The sequence below is a fragment of the Gossypium arboreum genome, chromosome 1 (genome assembly GCF_025698485.1).
Source record: "Gossypium arboreum isolate Shixiya-1 chromosome 1, ASM2569848v2, whole genome shotgun sequence".
NCBI lineage: Eukaryota > Viridiplantae > Streptophyta > Magnoliopsida > Malvales > Malvaceae > Gossypium > Gossypium arboreum.
In genome coordinates, this window is record NC_069070.1 from 53,198,187 (window position 1) to 53,215,912 (window position 17,726).

The 17,726-nt window shown below is 34.3% G+C and overlaps 2 protein-coding genes across 2 annotated transcripts; one reads left to right on the forward strand and one right to left on the reverse strand.

Moving 5' to 3' along the window:
- Positions 1-493: 493 nt before the first annotated feature.
- LOC108464441 (coatomer subunit delta-like) lies at positions 494-5,053 on the reverse strand. The gene is made up of 12 exons (XM_017764743.2): positions 4,870-5,053; positions 4,393-4,455; positions 4,096-4,135; positions 3,770-3,993; positions 3,188-3,430; positions 2,937-3,102; positions 2,454-2,758; positions 1,719-1,917; positions 1,475-1,628; positions 1,161-1,223; positions 965-1,061; positions 494-753 (listed from the first exon to the last, which is right to left on the reverse strand). Exons 2-12 carry the CDS (start codon positions 4,393-4,395, stop codon positions 658-660), a joined length of 1,590 nt encoding a protein of 529 aa, XP_017620232.2. The 5' UTR covers positions 4,396-4,455; positions 4,870-5,053; the 3' UTR covers positions 494-657.
- Positions 5,054-5,796: 743 nt separating this feature from the next.
- On the forward strand, positions 5,797-11,154 carry LOC108461371 (protein FAR-RED IMPAIRED RESPONSE 1-like). The gene is made up of 9 exons (XM_017761204.2): positions 5,797-6,973; positions 7,232-9,391; positions 9,484-9,540; positions 9,639-9,707; positions 9,812-9,874; positions 10,071-10,139; positions 10,336-10,404; positions 10,485-10,590; positions 10,814-11,154. The coding sequence occupies exons 1-8, from the start codon at positions 6,788-6,790 to the stop codon at positions 10,560-10,562; spliced, it is 2,751 nt and encodes a 916-aa protein (XP_017616693.2). The 5' UTR covers positions 5,797-6,787; the 3' UTR covers positions 10,563-10,590; positions 10,814-11,154.
- Positions 11,155-17,726: the final 6,572 nt, after the last annotated feature.

The following is a 17,726-nucleotide window of genomic DNA, read 5'->3' on the forward strand; positions in this document are numbered from 1 at the left end:
TAGTAAATTTGGGGTTTTTTGGGTAATAACTAGCGGAAATTTTGGGAACAGTCGCATGTCAAAGGAGAAAAAGCCGACAGTGGGATGTCAGTGACGGAAAGGAACCAGACACCATACTTGATTTATATGTGAAGTATATAATAAAATAGTAATTTTCAGACTAATAGATTTAATACGTACACCGATTAGTGATTTAACATATAATCAACACCTTTTTCCTGTAATGTTGAACTTAATCAATTGGCCTTAGATAAAATCATGTTGTTAAGAGTTCAATATACTTTCCTGACACAGGAAGATTGACTAAGAGCAAAATATACTGATCATAAATCATTAATTACATGGTTAACGAGGTTTATTACGGAATCTTATCTTAGAATAAGTTCAAGCACAACCAGTAGAAATAACCAAAACTGATAATAGAATTTTTTTTTATAAAAATATATATATTTCAATTAAGTGGATCTGAAGAAGACACCAACAAAATATATAATGACGAAAAACGACTGATAAAATTGCAAGTCTAGCAAATCACTTATGTAAAATATTTTATGAAGATGCAAAAAGAAAGGTGCAGCTGTTGTTTGAATCATAGATTGAAGTGTACTCGCTGTGTAACTGCAGTAGAAACTTGTCACCTATTATTACAGTCGTTCATCACACAACTTGATAATTCTCTGTAATCAAATTTGTTCGCTGGGAGAACTTCGGGGGAGGAGCTCCACCGCCTCTCAGGGGAATGATGTTCACAACCTACACCAATAATTCTCTTCGATGAGTGAAATCTGTGGCATTTATTTATAAGTTGAAGAACAACTTTTTCTCTTCTGCACTTAAAAGAAGTGCCCAAATTGACCAAGTTCCTACTCAGCAATTTCCTTGATAACAGGCATGAGACACTGGAAACCCCAGCAGCAATTATCCCAAGTTAAAATAAATAAATAAATAAATACGCATATTGAACCTTCAGGTCACTGTATGTACTCGTTGCTGAAAAACGGACAGAAATGGGGAAGAACACAGATGAATCTGCTGGAGGCACAACAAACTCCATTGATCCACTGCCAATATGTCACAAGCAAGAAAGTACTTACAAACTAATAGCATCTTAAAAATATCTAACACAATAACAAGTTTTATAGGTTAACAAATGTACTGACCTGCGGTTAGAGCTATCAATGAGAAGTATGGACCATTCTAAGACAGAATTTCTGGAGTCATATCTGCAAGACAAACAAGAAAATGAAAATCATTTAGCGTGCTGTTCGCAAATTTTACCATTTATATAATACACAACATCCTGGTACTTTCACTAACACCCAAAGTCAGAAACACCTTATGAAGATAGGCCCTAATAGTTCTCGATTAAAGCTCACAGCTTAGTTGAATTCAGTTTATTACTCTCACGGAGCTAAAGATTGACAATTTTGCTTCCTTCCATGAAAAGTAGAATTTCAAAATGATCTTAATTTACCTCCATTCACCATCAATCTGCCTAACATTTGGGGCCTCCCGAAGAGCTGGGAGAGGTACATAAATCACAACGTTTCGCAGATCAAACATGGCAGAAGCTTCATATTCAATGCTAACATAAGTTTCATTTCCAGAAACCGAAGGCCAACAGTTGACTGCAATAAACCAAAAAAATAAAACTCAACAACCATCAAAGCATACAATTGCAATGACAAGAATAAGCAGGCATTAGATTTGAGACCCACTGGTCAATGGAACCATTGACTCATCTGCACTTTGCATTCTCCATTTCAAGAGACCAACACCAGCTGCATCCCCAGCAGAACCAGTGGGGAAAGGCCTATTAGGGTCCTTCAACCCTAGAATGTTCTCATTGGAAAATAACTCCTTGTTCATGTTGGGATGCGTCTTGAAAAGAATGCCAGGATTACCCCCAGTTTCAATCTGAAAGTAAAGGATGGAAATTGGTAATTCGATGCTGGAAAGGTATTGTGACAAAGAAAAAAATTAAAAGAAAGCATGCAAGAAAAATTTGTAAACTCAATGCAGCAAAGGTGCTACAAGAAATACATGTTGCATACAGGACATATTTATTGTTATGGGATTGAGTAAATATGATGAACTGGAATGTATTTTGACGGCAAGTAATACCATCATGCATTATGGTAACTGCACCAGGGATTTGAGATGCATTAGCCAAGAGAAAGACAACATAACAATAAAAGGAAGCAAATGCAAGAAAGTTACTGGTCTTCAAAAAGGTGGAAAATAGCAGATTCGGAAGACATACTTTCTTGTCCCTTCAAAGCACAGTCTTCAATAAGGAAAACTACTTTAAGGATGCCAAATGGGCTACTTCCTCTCACCAAGATTTGCACCAAATAAACTTCATGCTGATCACCAGCATCAAAGCATAATTTTTAAAGTAAAAATCTTTGAAGATTACGAATACTCACAAAAGGACAAACCCAAACCATTACCTGAACTTGGATGAGGGCATCTTCCTGGTTAAGAATTTGAAGAGACAAAGTTCCTTGAACATCAAAGTTACTTATCCCACCATCTCTTTTCAAAGTGACATTGAGTTTCTCCTCAGCAGTCAAAGTGATGGGATCAGTAGGTGCAGCTGCAGCCACTCTGGCCTGGCCTGCCCTTGGCTGCACATCTTCAACTATCAGTTCACCTTCTGCTTTCAGAGATTCCAAGAACTGGTTTGTTTTTTGTGATTTACCAAGCTGCATGCCAAGACCTTTAGGAGGGGCGGTTGCAGATGACAGTTGGCGGCCTACCAATATGAACATGTGTCAGAAAATGTTCTGAAACAAGTTTGATATTAAACATGCTTAGGAGAGTGAGAAACATATAGGATATCTCACGGAATAACAATGAAGCATTATAGTCAATTTTTTAAAAACATGCCAATCAAAATCCAGTGCATGTGATGGAGTACTCATTTGACAAACCTTTAGACTTGGTAGAGAAGGAATCAACTTCAGTTGTTAATCCCAACCCAGAACTACTTCCAAAGCCACTTCCACTGCTAGAAATGCTCATATCACTAAAGCTACTTTCAATTCTTCCAGAGCCCATTGACATGAACCCTCCTTTATCACCTTTATTCTTATCAATCTGCAGAATAGACAACATGAATCAATAGAGCATGTAACAGAAGAGATTAATTAGTATATTGCCAAGAACATTGCAAAACATATACCTTGCTCTTATCAATCTCACTAGCTTTACGCTTCATGACATCCTTAGTTTCATTAATCTTGCTCTGCAATACCAGCTTGTGCAATTTCTCTTCATGACTCTCCATCTCACAGTATTGCTTAACTTGTGCAACTGTAACGTTTTCCTTGTGCCCAAGACAAATGACTTCATCAAAAGCAAAGATCAATTCAAAAGCAGTCTTGCAAATTCCCTCCTCATCTAAAGAGTAACAATATTCAGGTACCTAAGAAAAAATAAAATAAAATAAAATAAAATAAGTACTCTGCTCTAGTCGAGACAGAATATTATTACAAAGGCTTAAAAATTGAAAATGCCCCAGGTAGCAGCAAAACTTCATGAGATAGAGAAGTGACAGGGAATTAGCAGCTGAAAACACATACAGATAAATAATGAAACTGAGATTATATTTGCACTGGTGTGTATTCAAAACAGAATAAAAGTAAAATTGCAACTACTGAAGGTAGATTGAAGAAATAAAGAATCAAATGTCTTCCTTTTATTCAATGTATTATGTTCAAAGATTTTAAAAGATAGAAGAAATCAGAGAGCTGCCGAATCAAACCAGCTTGGAAAGCAGTCTCAGAGTCTCCAAATCTTCAAGAATATTGCTCTGTTTATTGGTTACAAGTAGCAAATAAAGAGCTTCTATTGGTTGATAAACATATCGAACATTCTCAGTCTCAACATATGTGTGTTGCTTCCCCGTGCCCACCAACTTGGGAAAAGCTGCAAGAAGACCTTCAATTCTTATGCGAGTCATGTCCACAAATTGCCTAGAGACAAGCACTGAAATAAAAGACAGAATGTCAATGTAACAACCACATGTTGCTCTTCAAATATTCAATTATCATGACAGAATAACAACTACAGCAAGCGAAATGAACTCACCTTTGCCAGACTTGCTTAAAACAGAAGCCGCAAGTACAACCTAAATCACAAAAGTAAAAATAGGTCAAATCAGAAGCTGGCAATGAAGTGGAAAGGCAACTATTGTATCATTGCAGATAACATGAACCTTGTAAGTTGTAATGAACAGTTCTGTATTTAAGTTCAATTTCTCCTAAAACGTGACACAGTTCAATTGGTGCATATACAACATAAAATAACTTAAATGAGGATCCATCCAAAGCGACAACTCAACTAAAAGGAACAACGAAATGATAAAATAAAGGACAAGTTGTATACCATATTGAATTTTGGAGAAGCAAGTACCAAGCCAATATCAAATTGAAGACCTTATCAGAGAACCTAGGAGACAACAAAAATTAAGTTAGGATTAAAGGAAACAAATGAAATTTTAATATCTGGAATCAAGATATAGTAAATAAAGAGGGAACAAATTTAAAAAGATCTACAACCTAGAATCAATGTGAAAAAAACGAATGAAAGATCAAGAAAGCAAATGGATCGAGCACCTCAGATCTATAGAGCAACGTGTATATAAAAGAAAATATCAAAATTCAAACTGAAGCGTTTGGAAAGCCAGGGAAATGAGATAATGCTTTCTACAAAAACAAAACTAGGCTAATCGGGGAAAAACAACAGTAGGACAGAATATAGGCTGCACCAATTTTTAAAATATTCGAAAAGTAGAGGTTGTTTAAAATCTGGAGATTGTATCTTCTAAAGTAACAATTGAAGTGGCGGATCTGAGAAGGTTACCTCGATCTAATTTGCTTATACTTATGAGTATATTCTTCCCTCTGGAGATCGGTTCGCTGAGATCGAGGGCGAGTCCGCGAAGAGAAACCGTAGGAGGACTTATATTTCTCCCATTACAATATTGGCGTTTTGGACCATTTTTGGGTTGTCCAGCCCACTCATATTGTCTTTTGGATTTTACTTTCAGATACACTAGTTTCCATCCAATATCTCATTTATGAATTTAAGTTTTGAAATAATTTATTGCATAATATAATTTTACTTCATTCTTGAATTACTCGTATATATTAATTAAATTATTTTTAAAACATGGTAAAGAAATTTATACATAATATATCACATATCAAATATTTTAAAATTAATTGAAATATTTTTAATAAATTCCTAAATTTAATTATGAACATTATATATTTAAGGTAAATTAACACCGTAATAGTAAAATATTAAAATATCTAAAGTGTAATAGATTTTATAATTCAAATAATTTATTTAGTATTTTTAAACAATAGTGCCTATATTAATTTAATATAAAATATGGTGATGTGTCAAGCAATAAAACTATCCACTTGTCAAAAAATAGCTATGACATGTCATAAAAATTATTAAAAATATGTAAATTTATAAATTTATTTATTAAAATATTAAAATGTGTCTTCAGATATTTTATTTATTATCCTATAAATTACAATATTTGATTTATTTAAATGATAGTTATAATATTAAAACATCTCAATTGTTAATTACTTATTATTCTATAAATTATAATATTTGTTAATTTATTATAATATAAGTATTTATCCAACCTAATTTAGAGGTAAAATTGCTTAGGCTTTTCAACTTTAGAAGAAAAAAAAGGTTGCGTTGAGTGCACTAAAGCAAAAGGAAAAGAAAGTTAAAAAAATAGAAAGGGCCATGGGTAAAATTAGAAGAAAAAAAAGGTTGCGTTAAGTGCACTAAAGCAAAGGTGAGCACCAGGAGGTGCAGCACGAGAATCATTCTCCTGGGCAATTAGAGGTGTTATCTAAGTCAGAGATTTAAATTGCGGTTACGGCCGCGATTCGTTTGTCTCGGTTATGGACATAATAGATATTATTGCGGTCACTGCAAATATCGCGATCCTGAAATTTTTTTTTTAAATTTACACAACTTATTATAAAACATAATAGCGATTTTGGCTGTAATAATTTTGGACGGTGCCGCTACCCACTATATAGAGACCACTATAGTAATATCAGACCGCTATTTAAATCCCTAATCCAAACACTTCATTAATGAGATTTAACACAAAAACTGATTCAAACACATTGAAATGGGCTAACTGTTCATCTAAAAGAGGCCAGCTGAGTTGAAACGATGTGTTGTGGGAAACATTGCATAAAAGTCGAGGTTAAGATTGAATAGAACGGAGCGGTGCCAACTATTAGGAACACCAGTTTTGGAGTGACTGGAAGACGGAGATCGAAGATGGTGAGAGATTTGCCTAACCTAAGAAAATTCAATGAACTGATGAAGGAGAAAAATGGAGGATTTGATTTAGGGATTTTGATTTGGGGTTTGAATGAAATAATGAAGAAGAATAATGGAGAGTTTAATTTAGGGCTTTTTGAAGAAGAAGAATGTATTTGGGAGTTTGAATGAGCTCATGATTGATGAAGAACTAAAGTAAAGAAAAACGGATGCGATTGATTTGGTGTAGGGGGAATTGGGAAAATGGTGGAGCTAGTTGGGGCGGATGAGCTTTTGGGGAAAATGGGGTGAAGTAAAAGCCTAAAAAGTTTCAAATATTTCAAAATTAATTTTTTTTAAAATTTTTTAAGAACCATTTAAATTTATAGTTTTATATCGATTTGCGGATTTTGGTAGGGAAGAAAATAAAAGCAAACTTTGGACTTATAGTTTTACCGATTTGCGGATTTTGATGGGCCTTTGGTTGAAGGCTTTGTTTTTTTTCTTATGTACATGTATTTGTGCCCTTTTCCTTTTATCTTTGGGCTCACGAAGATGGGGAGGCAGGAAGGACAGGACGACTATTTCTATCTATTTCCTACATACACTCTTACCCGCCTGCCTGCCTCTGCTTACTCATCCCATCCTCCATCCTCAGGTAAATTCTCTTCCTCACCCCTCATTCTGTGTCTTTTTATTTTATTTTTTATTATATGATTACCTAAATTCCCAGCAAAACAATCTCCCTCCGCTCTTAACTTACTGATCCACTATCCTACATTCTGTTTGCCTCCATATATTTTTAATTAATTAAACTTAAAACCCACTTCTCTCTCCGAGTTTTACTATCAGAAATGTTGGATTTAACAACAATTATTGAACCTTACTTCCAATACTTGATCTTTGCAATTCTCAGTGGGTGGATTACTTTGCGTTTATGAAAAGACTAATTAATGCTTCCCACGCTTTTCCTCACACACAATCATCACAAGGAAGTGAACAACTAACTAATATGGTTGATAGTAGTAGTGATGACAGAGTCAGATCCTCATCTGTTGACGCTGCTAGATTTCACAAGGAATATGGACTTGATGGATTGGAATTTGATTCCAAAGAGGAAGCATTTTCGTTTTACAAACAATATGCCAAATCTTCAGGCTTTTCTTCCATAATAAAAGCTAGCCGTCGTTCAAGAATATCTGGTAAGTTCATCGATGCAAAATTTGTATGTACTAGATATGGAAATGACCCAGAGTCTCCTCTACCTGCATTTGCCACAACCATTCCTGTCAAGAAGAAGAGAGGCAGACTTAACCGATCATGGTCTAAAACAGACTGCAAAGCTGGTATGCATGTTAAGAGAAGGCAAGATGGAAGGTGGATTGTTTGTAGTTTCATAAAGGAGCATAACCATGATACATTCCCGGACCAAGGATATTACTCCAGAGGTCATACACCTTTAGCTCTAGGTAACAGTGATGTCAGTGCTACCGCTGGAAGAGCTAAAAAAATGCATCTTGCCACCTCCACACAATCTGGTGGGCGCAAGAAACTTGATCATCATACAGCTGGTGACTCAAATCGATTTCGTAGCTGTCAGCTATTGGGTCTAGAGGAGGGGGATCTTCAAGTTTTACTTGATCGTTTTAACCATATGCAAGATGAAAATCCCAACTTCTTTTACGCAATGGACCTCAATGAAGAACAGCGCTTGAGAAATGTGTTTTGGATTGATGCCAAAGGGAGGCTTGATTATAGCTATTTTGATGATGTGGTTTTTCTTGACACCACATATATCAAGAATGATTATAAACTACCAGTTGTGCCCTTCATTGGTGTAAATCATCACCTTCAGTTTCTGTTACTTGGTTGTGCATTAGTTGCTGATCAAACAAAATCAACTTATGTCTGGTTAATGCAAGCATGGCTTAGAGCAATGGGTGGAAATGCTCCTAAAGTGATACTAACTGATCACGACAAAGCATTGAAAGCAGCTGTAGTAGAGGCCTTTCCTGATTCCCGCCATTGTTTTTGCTTGTGGCATGTACTTAGCAAGATACCAGAGAAGCTCGGTAATGTCCTGGGGCAACATGAAAATTTCATGGCCAAATTTGATGAATGCATCTCTAAATCCTATATGGATGAACAGTTTGAAAATAAATGGTTGGAATTGGTTGATGCGTTCAACTTAAGAAATAACCTCTGGTTTCAATCGCTATATGAAGATCGTAAAAAGTGGGTGCCAACCTATATGAGAGGCGTTTTTCTTGCAGGGATGTCCACAGTGCAACAATCAGACAGTGTAAGCTCTCTCTTTGACAAATATCTACAAAGGAAAACCATGCTAAAAGAGTTCTTGGACCAGTATAAAACAATTTTGCAAGAGAAGCCTGAAGAGGAAGCTAAGGCTGATTTTGAAACTGGGCATAAACCACCTGGATTGAAATCTCCATCACTTTTTGAGAAACAAATGGCACCTTTGTACACACATGCAATATTTAAAAAATTTCAGGTTGAGGTTTTGGGAGGAATCGCTTGTCATCCAATGAAGGAAAGAGAAGAGAGAGGCACTATGACTTTTAAGGTTCAAGACTTTGAGAAAAATCAAGAATTCATTGTGGTGTGGAATGATACAACATCAGATATATCTTGTTTATGTCGTGGTTTTGAATTTAATGGTTTTCCTTGTCGACATATACTGATTATTTTACAGTTGTCTGGGGTACAAAGCATCCCTTCACAGCTTATATTGAAACGTTGGACAAAGGATGCAAAGCACAGTCAAACTACAGTAAAACAGTCTGATGTTGTTGAGACTAGAATGCGACGTTACTATGATCTTTGCCAACGAGCCTTTAAATTGGGTGATGAAGGATCTCTGTCTCAAGAGAGTTACAATATTATATTCAATGCTCTGGAAGAAGCATTGGGAAAATGCGCGAGTGTCAATTACACAATTCAGAATATTACAGGACCAATGTCAGCAGAAACTCAAGGCCCTCATCACTTTGAAGAAGAGAACCAAAATAGCAGCACTACCAAGGAAGTAAAAAGGACTAAAACGACCCTTAGAGAGGTCAGCGAGTTATTTTTTCTATAATTATTAATAAATCTATCGTTTTCACCAAAGCTCTTTGATCTTCATCATACCTCTTTTGTATCTTTTAGGGATATCCAGAAACAGAGATCTCAAACACTGGGAGATGCTATAGCTGGCAACAACTGGTTAGTTGTGGTTTTTCTTCTCTGTTTTAGCATACTTTTATAATTCCTCATGCTTTTTTATTTTTTTGTAAAGCAATCTTGATTCATAAATTTTGCAGGGTCTATCAAATATACGAGTTCCGAGTCCTGAATGTTCTTATGAGTCGCAAGAGAACAGGCATAGGATGGTATGGTTTAGTCATACAGACTTTGACTATAATATGGAAAGAAGACCTCATTCAAGGTTTACCACATGAATAGTTTTACTAAAATTCTTGGGTTGTTTTTGTAGGAACAACTGCATTCAAGAACTCCAGCTCTCAATAGCTATTTCGGCACCCAACAACTTATGCAGGTGCGGTAAACATTTTCCCTTCCCCTAGAAGAGTGTCCTTATATGATTGTTTGGTTATTGATCAAGGTTCTCACCAATAACCTTATTCAAAAAATAATTTAACTCATTGAATCTCAACTTTATTTGGTTCTTATGGAATTCTAATAATCAACATAGGATATAATTCTTAAACAGTGTTAATTCATTGTTATTGCAGGGACAGTTGAGCTCTACTGGTCCACCACACGATGCTCATTGCATTACTCAACAAAGAATGAATGGGATGGTATGGCTTTTTGTTATGTGATTGCTGAGAACTTTGCCTTTTACATGGATAATGATGATATTGAGGGATTTTCATGCTTCCTAGGCCATACTGCCTGAAGTATGGTTCCTTTGTATTTAGCTATTCTCAGATTATCTTTGTGTTTGAATAAGCTAGTTAAGCTTGTTAAATGATGACCCCTATTGTTCCTTCACAGGGGCAGTTACCCTTCAGACCGCAAAGTATTTCCAGTTGTTATGACATTCAGGATGGTTTACAAGAAATGGTACTCATGTTGCTGTTAGGAATTTCACGGTGTTTTATTTTCTATAGTTTCTTACACAAGAATTTTTGCTCTTATTTCAGGACCAGCCTAATGCAGGATCCTCTCAGTTGCTCGGTATGGCATCAAAAAAGCTGCATTCCAAACACATCTCTAAATAGGTGACACTATAGAGCCAGTCTAACAAAGGTGATTGGAATATTTGGGTTTAGCAGCAATTGATTGTTGCCGTCAATGACCTTGGACTCAATAAGCGTCAAAGGCCGTTTTATACATATATATATTCCTTAGTAATTTTTTTTCAAGCATTTACTATGTTGGAGATGAATTAATTAAGGCTGCGAGACATTTGAATGCAGAGTTTCTGGTTTAAAGTTCAATGTAGTTGATTTATGTATTTGTTATTATGCAGGTAGGGTTGAGTGTTGAGAGAATTTACAACAGAGGCTGCTTGATATACCAACTTGAAGATGCTAACAAACACACACACATATATATGTATGTATGTATATAATTTCTTTTACTATTAGTGTATTTTTCATGATTAATTCTAGTGTCTCGGTGAGGCTGCCGTAGTAGCACCTATGCAAATGATATTTTAGCGCTTGGCTTGGTTTGGCTTTAGCTTTTTGGGAATGATTTATGGCTGTCGAACTCTTTTTGAAAGAGGCTTGCCATTTGTAAATTATACAAATACTGTATTCTTTTGTTGTACTGATAATAAGTTATATGTTTCTGAAGTTACTGTTAGAATCTTCTATAGTTTTTTTTTATTGTCATAACATGCAATTTGATACATGAATTTTAATTTGATATAATTAAACACGTAAAACTTTAATTATGGTTCAAATATATATATGACATTTTATTTTGATTCAGTCATACCTATTTAAAGAAATAAATATATTATTTTATTTTTATATTGGATAAATATAAGGGTTAAATATAAAATTGGTGCCCGAACTTGTCATTTCTCTCAGATTGGTACTTACAATTTTTTTTTATCCTAGATTGGTACTTGAATTTTTTTTCCATCAACTAAATCAGTACTTGAACCTAACGCCGTTAAGTTCAGGATAGGTGGCGGAAAATGATGTCATGATGATGTCATAATTTAAAAAAATATTAAAAATTAATAAAAATATTTTTAAAACTATTTTTTTTCGTTTATTTTTCCCAGTGACCTTTCTTTGTCCCAATTTCATTTTCTCTTTTTTTCTCTGCTAAACACATTTGCTTTCGATGGCTGACTTCAATTCCTCTCCTTCACCTCTTTATTCGACGTAGAAGGTACTGGATTTGATTCTTGGGCATAGAGGAAGCAGGTTCAAATTCGGGTTACGAAGATTTGGATTACCTAATAAACCCGAAATGAAGAACTCGTTATTAAAACCCGACAGTTAATAAAGATTCTAGGTAGTTGGATTTTTCTATTTGTTTTCTAAGAAAATATGACAACAAAAAAATGGTTTTTTTTTTTTTAGATTGCCTTCTTTTTAGCTTCTAGGTTTTGGATTTATCTCTGTTTTATATTTCAAAGTCTTGGATTCATCTTCTTTTTTGGATTTTCACATTCAATTTATTTCTCTTCTTTCAGATTATGGGTAGTTAGATTTTTTTTTTCTGTTTGCTTCCTGAGAAAATATGAGAAAGAACAAAAAACAGTAGAGGCAGGTAGCTCCATTGGATTTTTATCTTCTTACTTTATAAGTTTCTAAGGATTTAAAGCTTTTTTCGAAGAATTTAATGTTTTTTTCGCATTAAAATTCCAATTTCTAGCTTTATAAGAAATAACTATAATAAAAAAGCCTAAATGTCAGGCTTTAAAGAAACATCAAAGGATTTTTTATTGCTCATACTTCATAGTAGTTAGAAGATAATAAAAATCTAGTAATCACATAAAAAAAAATTGTCATTTTTGGTCGGAGAGCTCACCTGAGGAGGCCAGTGGTGGCCTAGCAGCAGTGTGGAAGCAGGGCGACTAAGGTAGGAAAAAGAAAAAAGAAAAGAAAAATAAGAAGAAAATAAGGGAAAATGGAAAAAAAAAAGTTGCAAATAGCAGTTCACGTGGTGGCGCGCTAATGGCGAACAAAAAAAGTAACGGTGTTAGGCTCAGATACCAATATAGTGGACACAAAAAATTCAGGTATCAATCTGGGACAAAAATAACCATAAGTACCAATTTTGAGAGAAGTGAACAAATTCAGGTACCAATTTTATATTTAACCTTAAATATAATTATACATGTGTGCAATATATAGACATTAAATGATGTTATATTAATGATTGTTTTAATAATTTATGAGAATTGGTTCAAATCAAAACTTCATGTATAAATTTGCACATTAAACCAAATTTTATATAGTTTTGAGATTTATCCCTTTTTTATTTTTACTAGAAAATTTATCACATATGCATGTGGAGACAACGATTTAGAATATAGAGGTTTCGTTAAAATAACATATAATAAATAATGAAATATAGGTTTGAAACTAATTAGTAATAATATATGAAATATGTACAATGTTAAAATGAAAACAACAGATTAAATTGTGAGTAAAATGAAACTTATACACATAAATACATCAGATTAAGAATACTAAATAAATACAATTGTTTATTATGATGTTGCCATCAATCCTAAATTAGTGTCGAGTTAATATATGACACAAACTCAATTAAAATCATTATTAATAAAAAATTCTAGTCAACACAATAAAAATGCAACACCCTCAACCTGATCTGATTCATCGAATCCGGATCTTGAGTGCTGCCATACATAACACTTAATCTATGTAACACCTCTTACTTGTACTCGATGCCGAAATAGGGTACGAGGCATTACTGTACTTGAATGCAATCAAACACACAAAACTGGACCATAAAATTTCGTTCCAATTAAGGTCCTTCAAACATATATTTAACGTCCCTTAAACAGGCCTACGAGGCCCAAAACGTGCATCAGGAAAAATTTGAAACTAAACCGGGAACTTTCGAAACTTTTACAACACTTAGAAAATTTTTCATATTTTGGAGAGTCACACGCCCGTGTGGCTTGGGACACGCCCGTGTCTTCAACCCGTATAACTCTCTAACTATGATGTCATCAACCAAATAAGGCCACACGCCGGTGTCCTTAGGCCGTGTAGTGAATTAAATTCTAAAATCAGGTGCAAACTTCACATAGCCTGGGAACACGCCCATGTTTTGAGGCAGTGTCTCTCACACGACTGAGACACATGGCTGAGACACACGACCGTGTCTCTACCCGTGTGTTTACTACTGGGCATTCTGTTTTGATTAATTAGGGTGTAAGGGACACATGGCCGGATTACACGCCCATGGGGCAATCCGTGTGTCCTACACGGTCTATACACACGCCCGTGTGTCTACTCGTGTGGGCAACTTTAAGGCTTTCAAACCAATTCCCACCCTTATTTGTACAAACACATACATGGCTTCAATGATACCTTAACACTCATAAACATAGCTTAAGCATGACAACTTCCCATCATATTATACTCGTGTAAGACTCCATAATATGACAAATCAAATCTTACCAACACGCATATACGTATAAGCAATATTTTTTAGACTTGCATGCATGCATTTTCATACCATCTTATACATACATGACATTCATCAACATTCAATCATCAATAACCATAGGCCATATCATAATAGAATTGCCACATACATACATGGATGAATAGGTTTAAAACCCAATAATCATTATGAGCTATATCTCATGGCCATACACAAAATGGATCAACTGTCATTATAAGCCAACACATTTGGCTAGACCAATATGACATATAACAAAAAGATTAGGTCCCTAAACATGCCATACTCAAAATGTTGAGACTAACTATACCCAAAAGATCTAATTGATAGTGTGAACGAGCCTCCAACGCCCTTTGATCCCCGAGCTAACTTGGCGATACTACAAGGAAATGAAAGAGAGAGGGGGTAAGCATAAAGCTTAGTAAGCTTGCATGTAATTAATAAGTAATAAGAATATGCATTTCTATACACATACATAACATAACTTGACTCCTCTCATTCTCAATAATCATTGTAGTCATACCCTATCTCATTCAATTTGTGTAATATTCAATAAAACTCAATATCATAATTTTTTTATTCTCCTCTTACCGAAGTTTTATCATTTCGTAATTTTAATACTACGAGCTTGACGTACATACCTGCACCCTTTCAACATGATCATACCTTTCCATTTCTCTGACACATCCTCGGTCTGCCCGTTAAACCATTTGGAATACTAACGGATACATCGGGAAACCCTGTTCACATAATAAGATGCCAACGCCATATCCTAGATATGGTCTTACATGGGATCACCACACGATGCCAATACCATGTCCCAGACATGGTCTTACATGGGATCTCATATGTCAATGCCAATGCCATGTCCCAGACATGGTCTTACATGATAACATACCGATGTCGATGCCATATCCCAGATATAGTCTTATACGAGATCTCATCAACCCCAAATATCGTGATATTTGTACCTTAAGTATTCCTAAGGTTCAATCAACTTTCATCACCTCGATTCTTTATCGAATAATATCAATAATACTCACAAAGACAGATATACAATTCATGCAACATTAAATGTTAAATACATAATAGGATGCTATGCCAATTACACACAAACTTACCTCGGTACAAAATATAGACAACTAATTTGATCTAGTCCAAGATGTTACTCTTTCCCCTATCTAGGCCCGGACTCTATTTTTCTTGATCTATAATAGCAAATTTCACTTGTTTAATTACCACATTATTCAAAACAGCCCATAAATCATATTTTGGCAAATTTACAATTTTCTCCTAAACTTTCACATAATTATAATTTAGCCCTTAGGCTTGTAAAGTGAAATGTGTCCATTTTCTTGGTTACCCAAGCCTAGCCGATTCATATTCCCTCCTATAGCAGCCCACATTTTTCATCAAATCACATAACACCTATTTTTACATGTTTTACAAACAAGTCCTTTTAGGTGTTTTCAATAAAATCACCTAAAAAAGATGTTCATCTAACACCAAACTTCCATATTCCTTCATTAATCATCAAAATACATGCATGACACATATGGGTAAATTTTTGAACATAAACCTTAGCTCAAAATAATGGTAGAAATAGCTATACCATGCTTCAAGGATCTTAAAAACATTAACAACTAACATCAAAATGACTTACATACAAAGGAAATGGCTTGAATTTTTTTTTTCTCTTCTCCAAGTGTGAGAATCGACTATGGCATGAAGGAGGAAGAAGATGATAGCTTTTTTGGCCTTTCTTTTTCTTTTTCTTTTATTATAATAGGCTTTTGTCATCAAAATACCAACTTCACCAACGTTGACTTTTCATTTATTTCACTCCATGTACATCAATCATCTCCCTAAATGGTTTAATTACTCAATAAGGACCTCAACTTTTAAGTTCCATAGCTAACCAACACATTTAGCTAATAGAACACAACTTTAGCACTTTATGCAATTTGGTTTTTTTTCACAAATTAAGCATACAAACGGTAAAAATTCTTAACAAAAATTTTACACAATCCTATTATCATGTTGTAGACTTCAAAATAATACTAAAATAAATTTTATGACCTTGAATTTATGATCTCGAAACTACTGTTCCGACTAGGTCCAAAATCAGGATGTTACAATCTATATCACTAAACTTTAGTGAACAACTCCATATTACAAACATATCCTAGTTTAAATTATATTCCAGGAAAAAATTTCAACAAAAAAATAAAGTATTTAAATAAACGTTATTATATAGAATGAATCGTTCTTAACTCAACTAATTGACGAATACACCTTCTTACAATAACACTATATGCATAATATTCCATTACACCCCTTCCTTGGCGTAATCCTAGCATCATCCCTACAGGCGAGTATCCAACAACTATACCTAAAACATAAAGTCAACATAAGTAAGTTCAAAGAACTTAGTGAGGATTGAAGAAAGATACCTTGACGAATATTTAAATAACTGAAATATCATCTGTACAATCGACTCAATTGCTTCGTTCATTTGCTCTGGCTAATTCTTTCACAGAATTAAAATTATGCTTATACGCCAATTACTACACTTTTCTTCTTATCAACTTTTAAACTTCTGAATTGAATCATAATCTTTTTTCCTTTATCTTCGAATCTTCCCTTACCTATTACTCTAATAAGGGTCTTTTTATAGTCCAATACATACAGAACATATCCTCTCACATATACTTCTTTCAGAATGTCTATTTACAGACACGAAACTTTGACGACTACTTTCTCAACTCTATAACTTATAAACCATAAATTCTTAATCTATTACTGTTTAAATTAAGTTGCAATACTTGATATTATTAGATGAAACATTTTCCAATTTAAAATATGGATATGTACCGAAGGATGAGAACTACTTAGATTCTATAATTCCAAGGTTATACCTAGTTTATTCAGATATGATGAATACTCTTTTAACACATACGAATTCTCATTATTGTTTATAAACATCTTCTTTTATCTTGTACAAGTACTTTCAGATCCATTTCTCCTAGTCAACTTCAACTTTCCTCATTTGATCAAATTTATATTGTACTTACCATACTACAATTCATCATTTACTCCATACTTATGGAACAGAGCACAAAAAGGATTCAAACAGATTATATTCTCAGGCTATACTTAAAATACTCTTTAGATGCAAATATACGAATTACAGAATACGCCATAAAACCTTCATTCAGAATACACCACACAGGAAATCATATAGAATACGCCATTAAGGCGATCCATTCAGAGTACACCACAAATGGCGATCCATTCAAAGTACACTATAAAGGTGATCTATTCAGAGTATGTCATGGCCATGGACTTTTTCTTCAGAATTTTATATCATAATTCATGTTTATTGTCCCAACAGACTTCATCAATTATCATGCGGTGACTCGACTCACTTTACAAACTCCTCAAACACAGACACATCCCAGACCTCACATTTCATATCATTCATCATACTTCCAATGAAACTCATATTCAAGTAGACTAATTTATCTCTTAGCCTAATCATAATTTCAATACACAATTCTTCACGTATTTGGACTCATAAGATCTCATATCGAACACACATACCAATATCATCAATCATTCATATACTCAATCAATTTTAGCATAACTTCATTCCTATAGTCGTATAAGTATCATATTCATACTACACTATCCATGATTTCATTCATAGTTTGATCACTCTCATATAGATGTACTTCAGTATGAATAGTACACATGCAAGT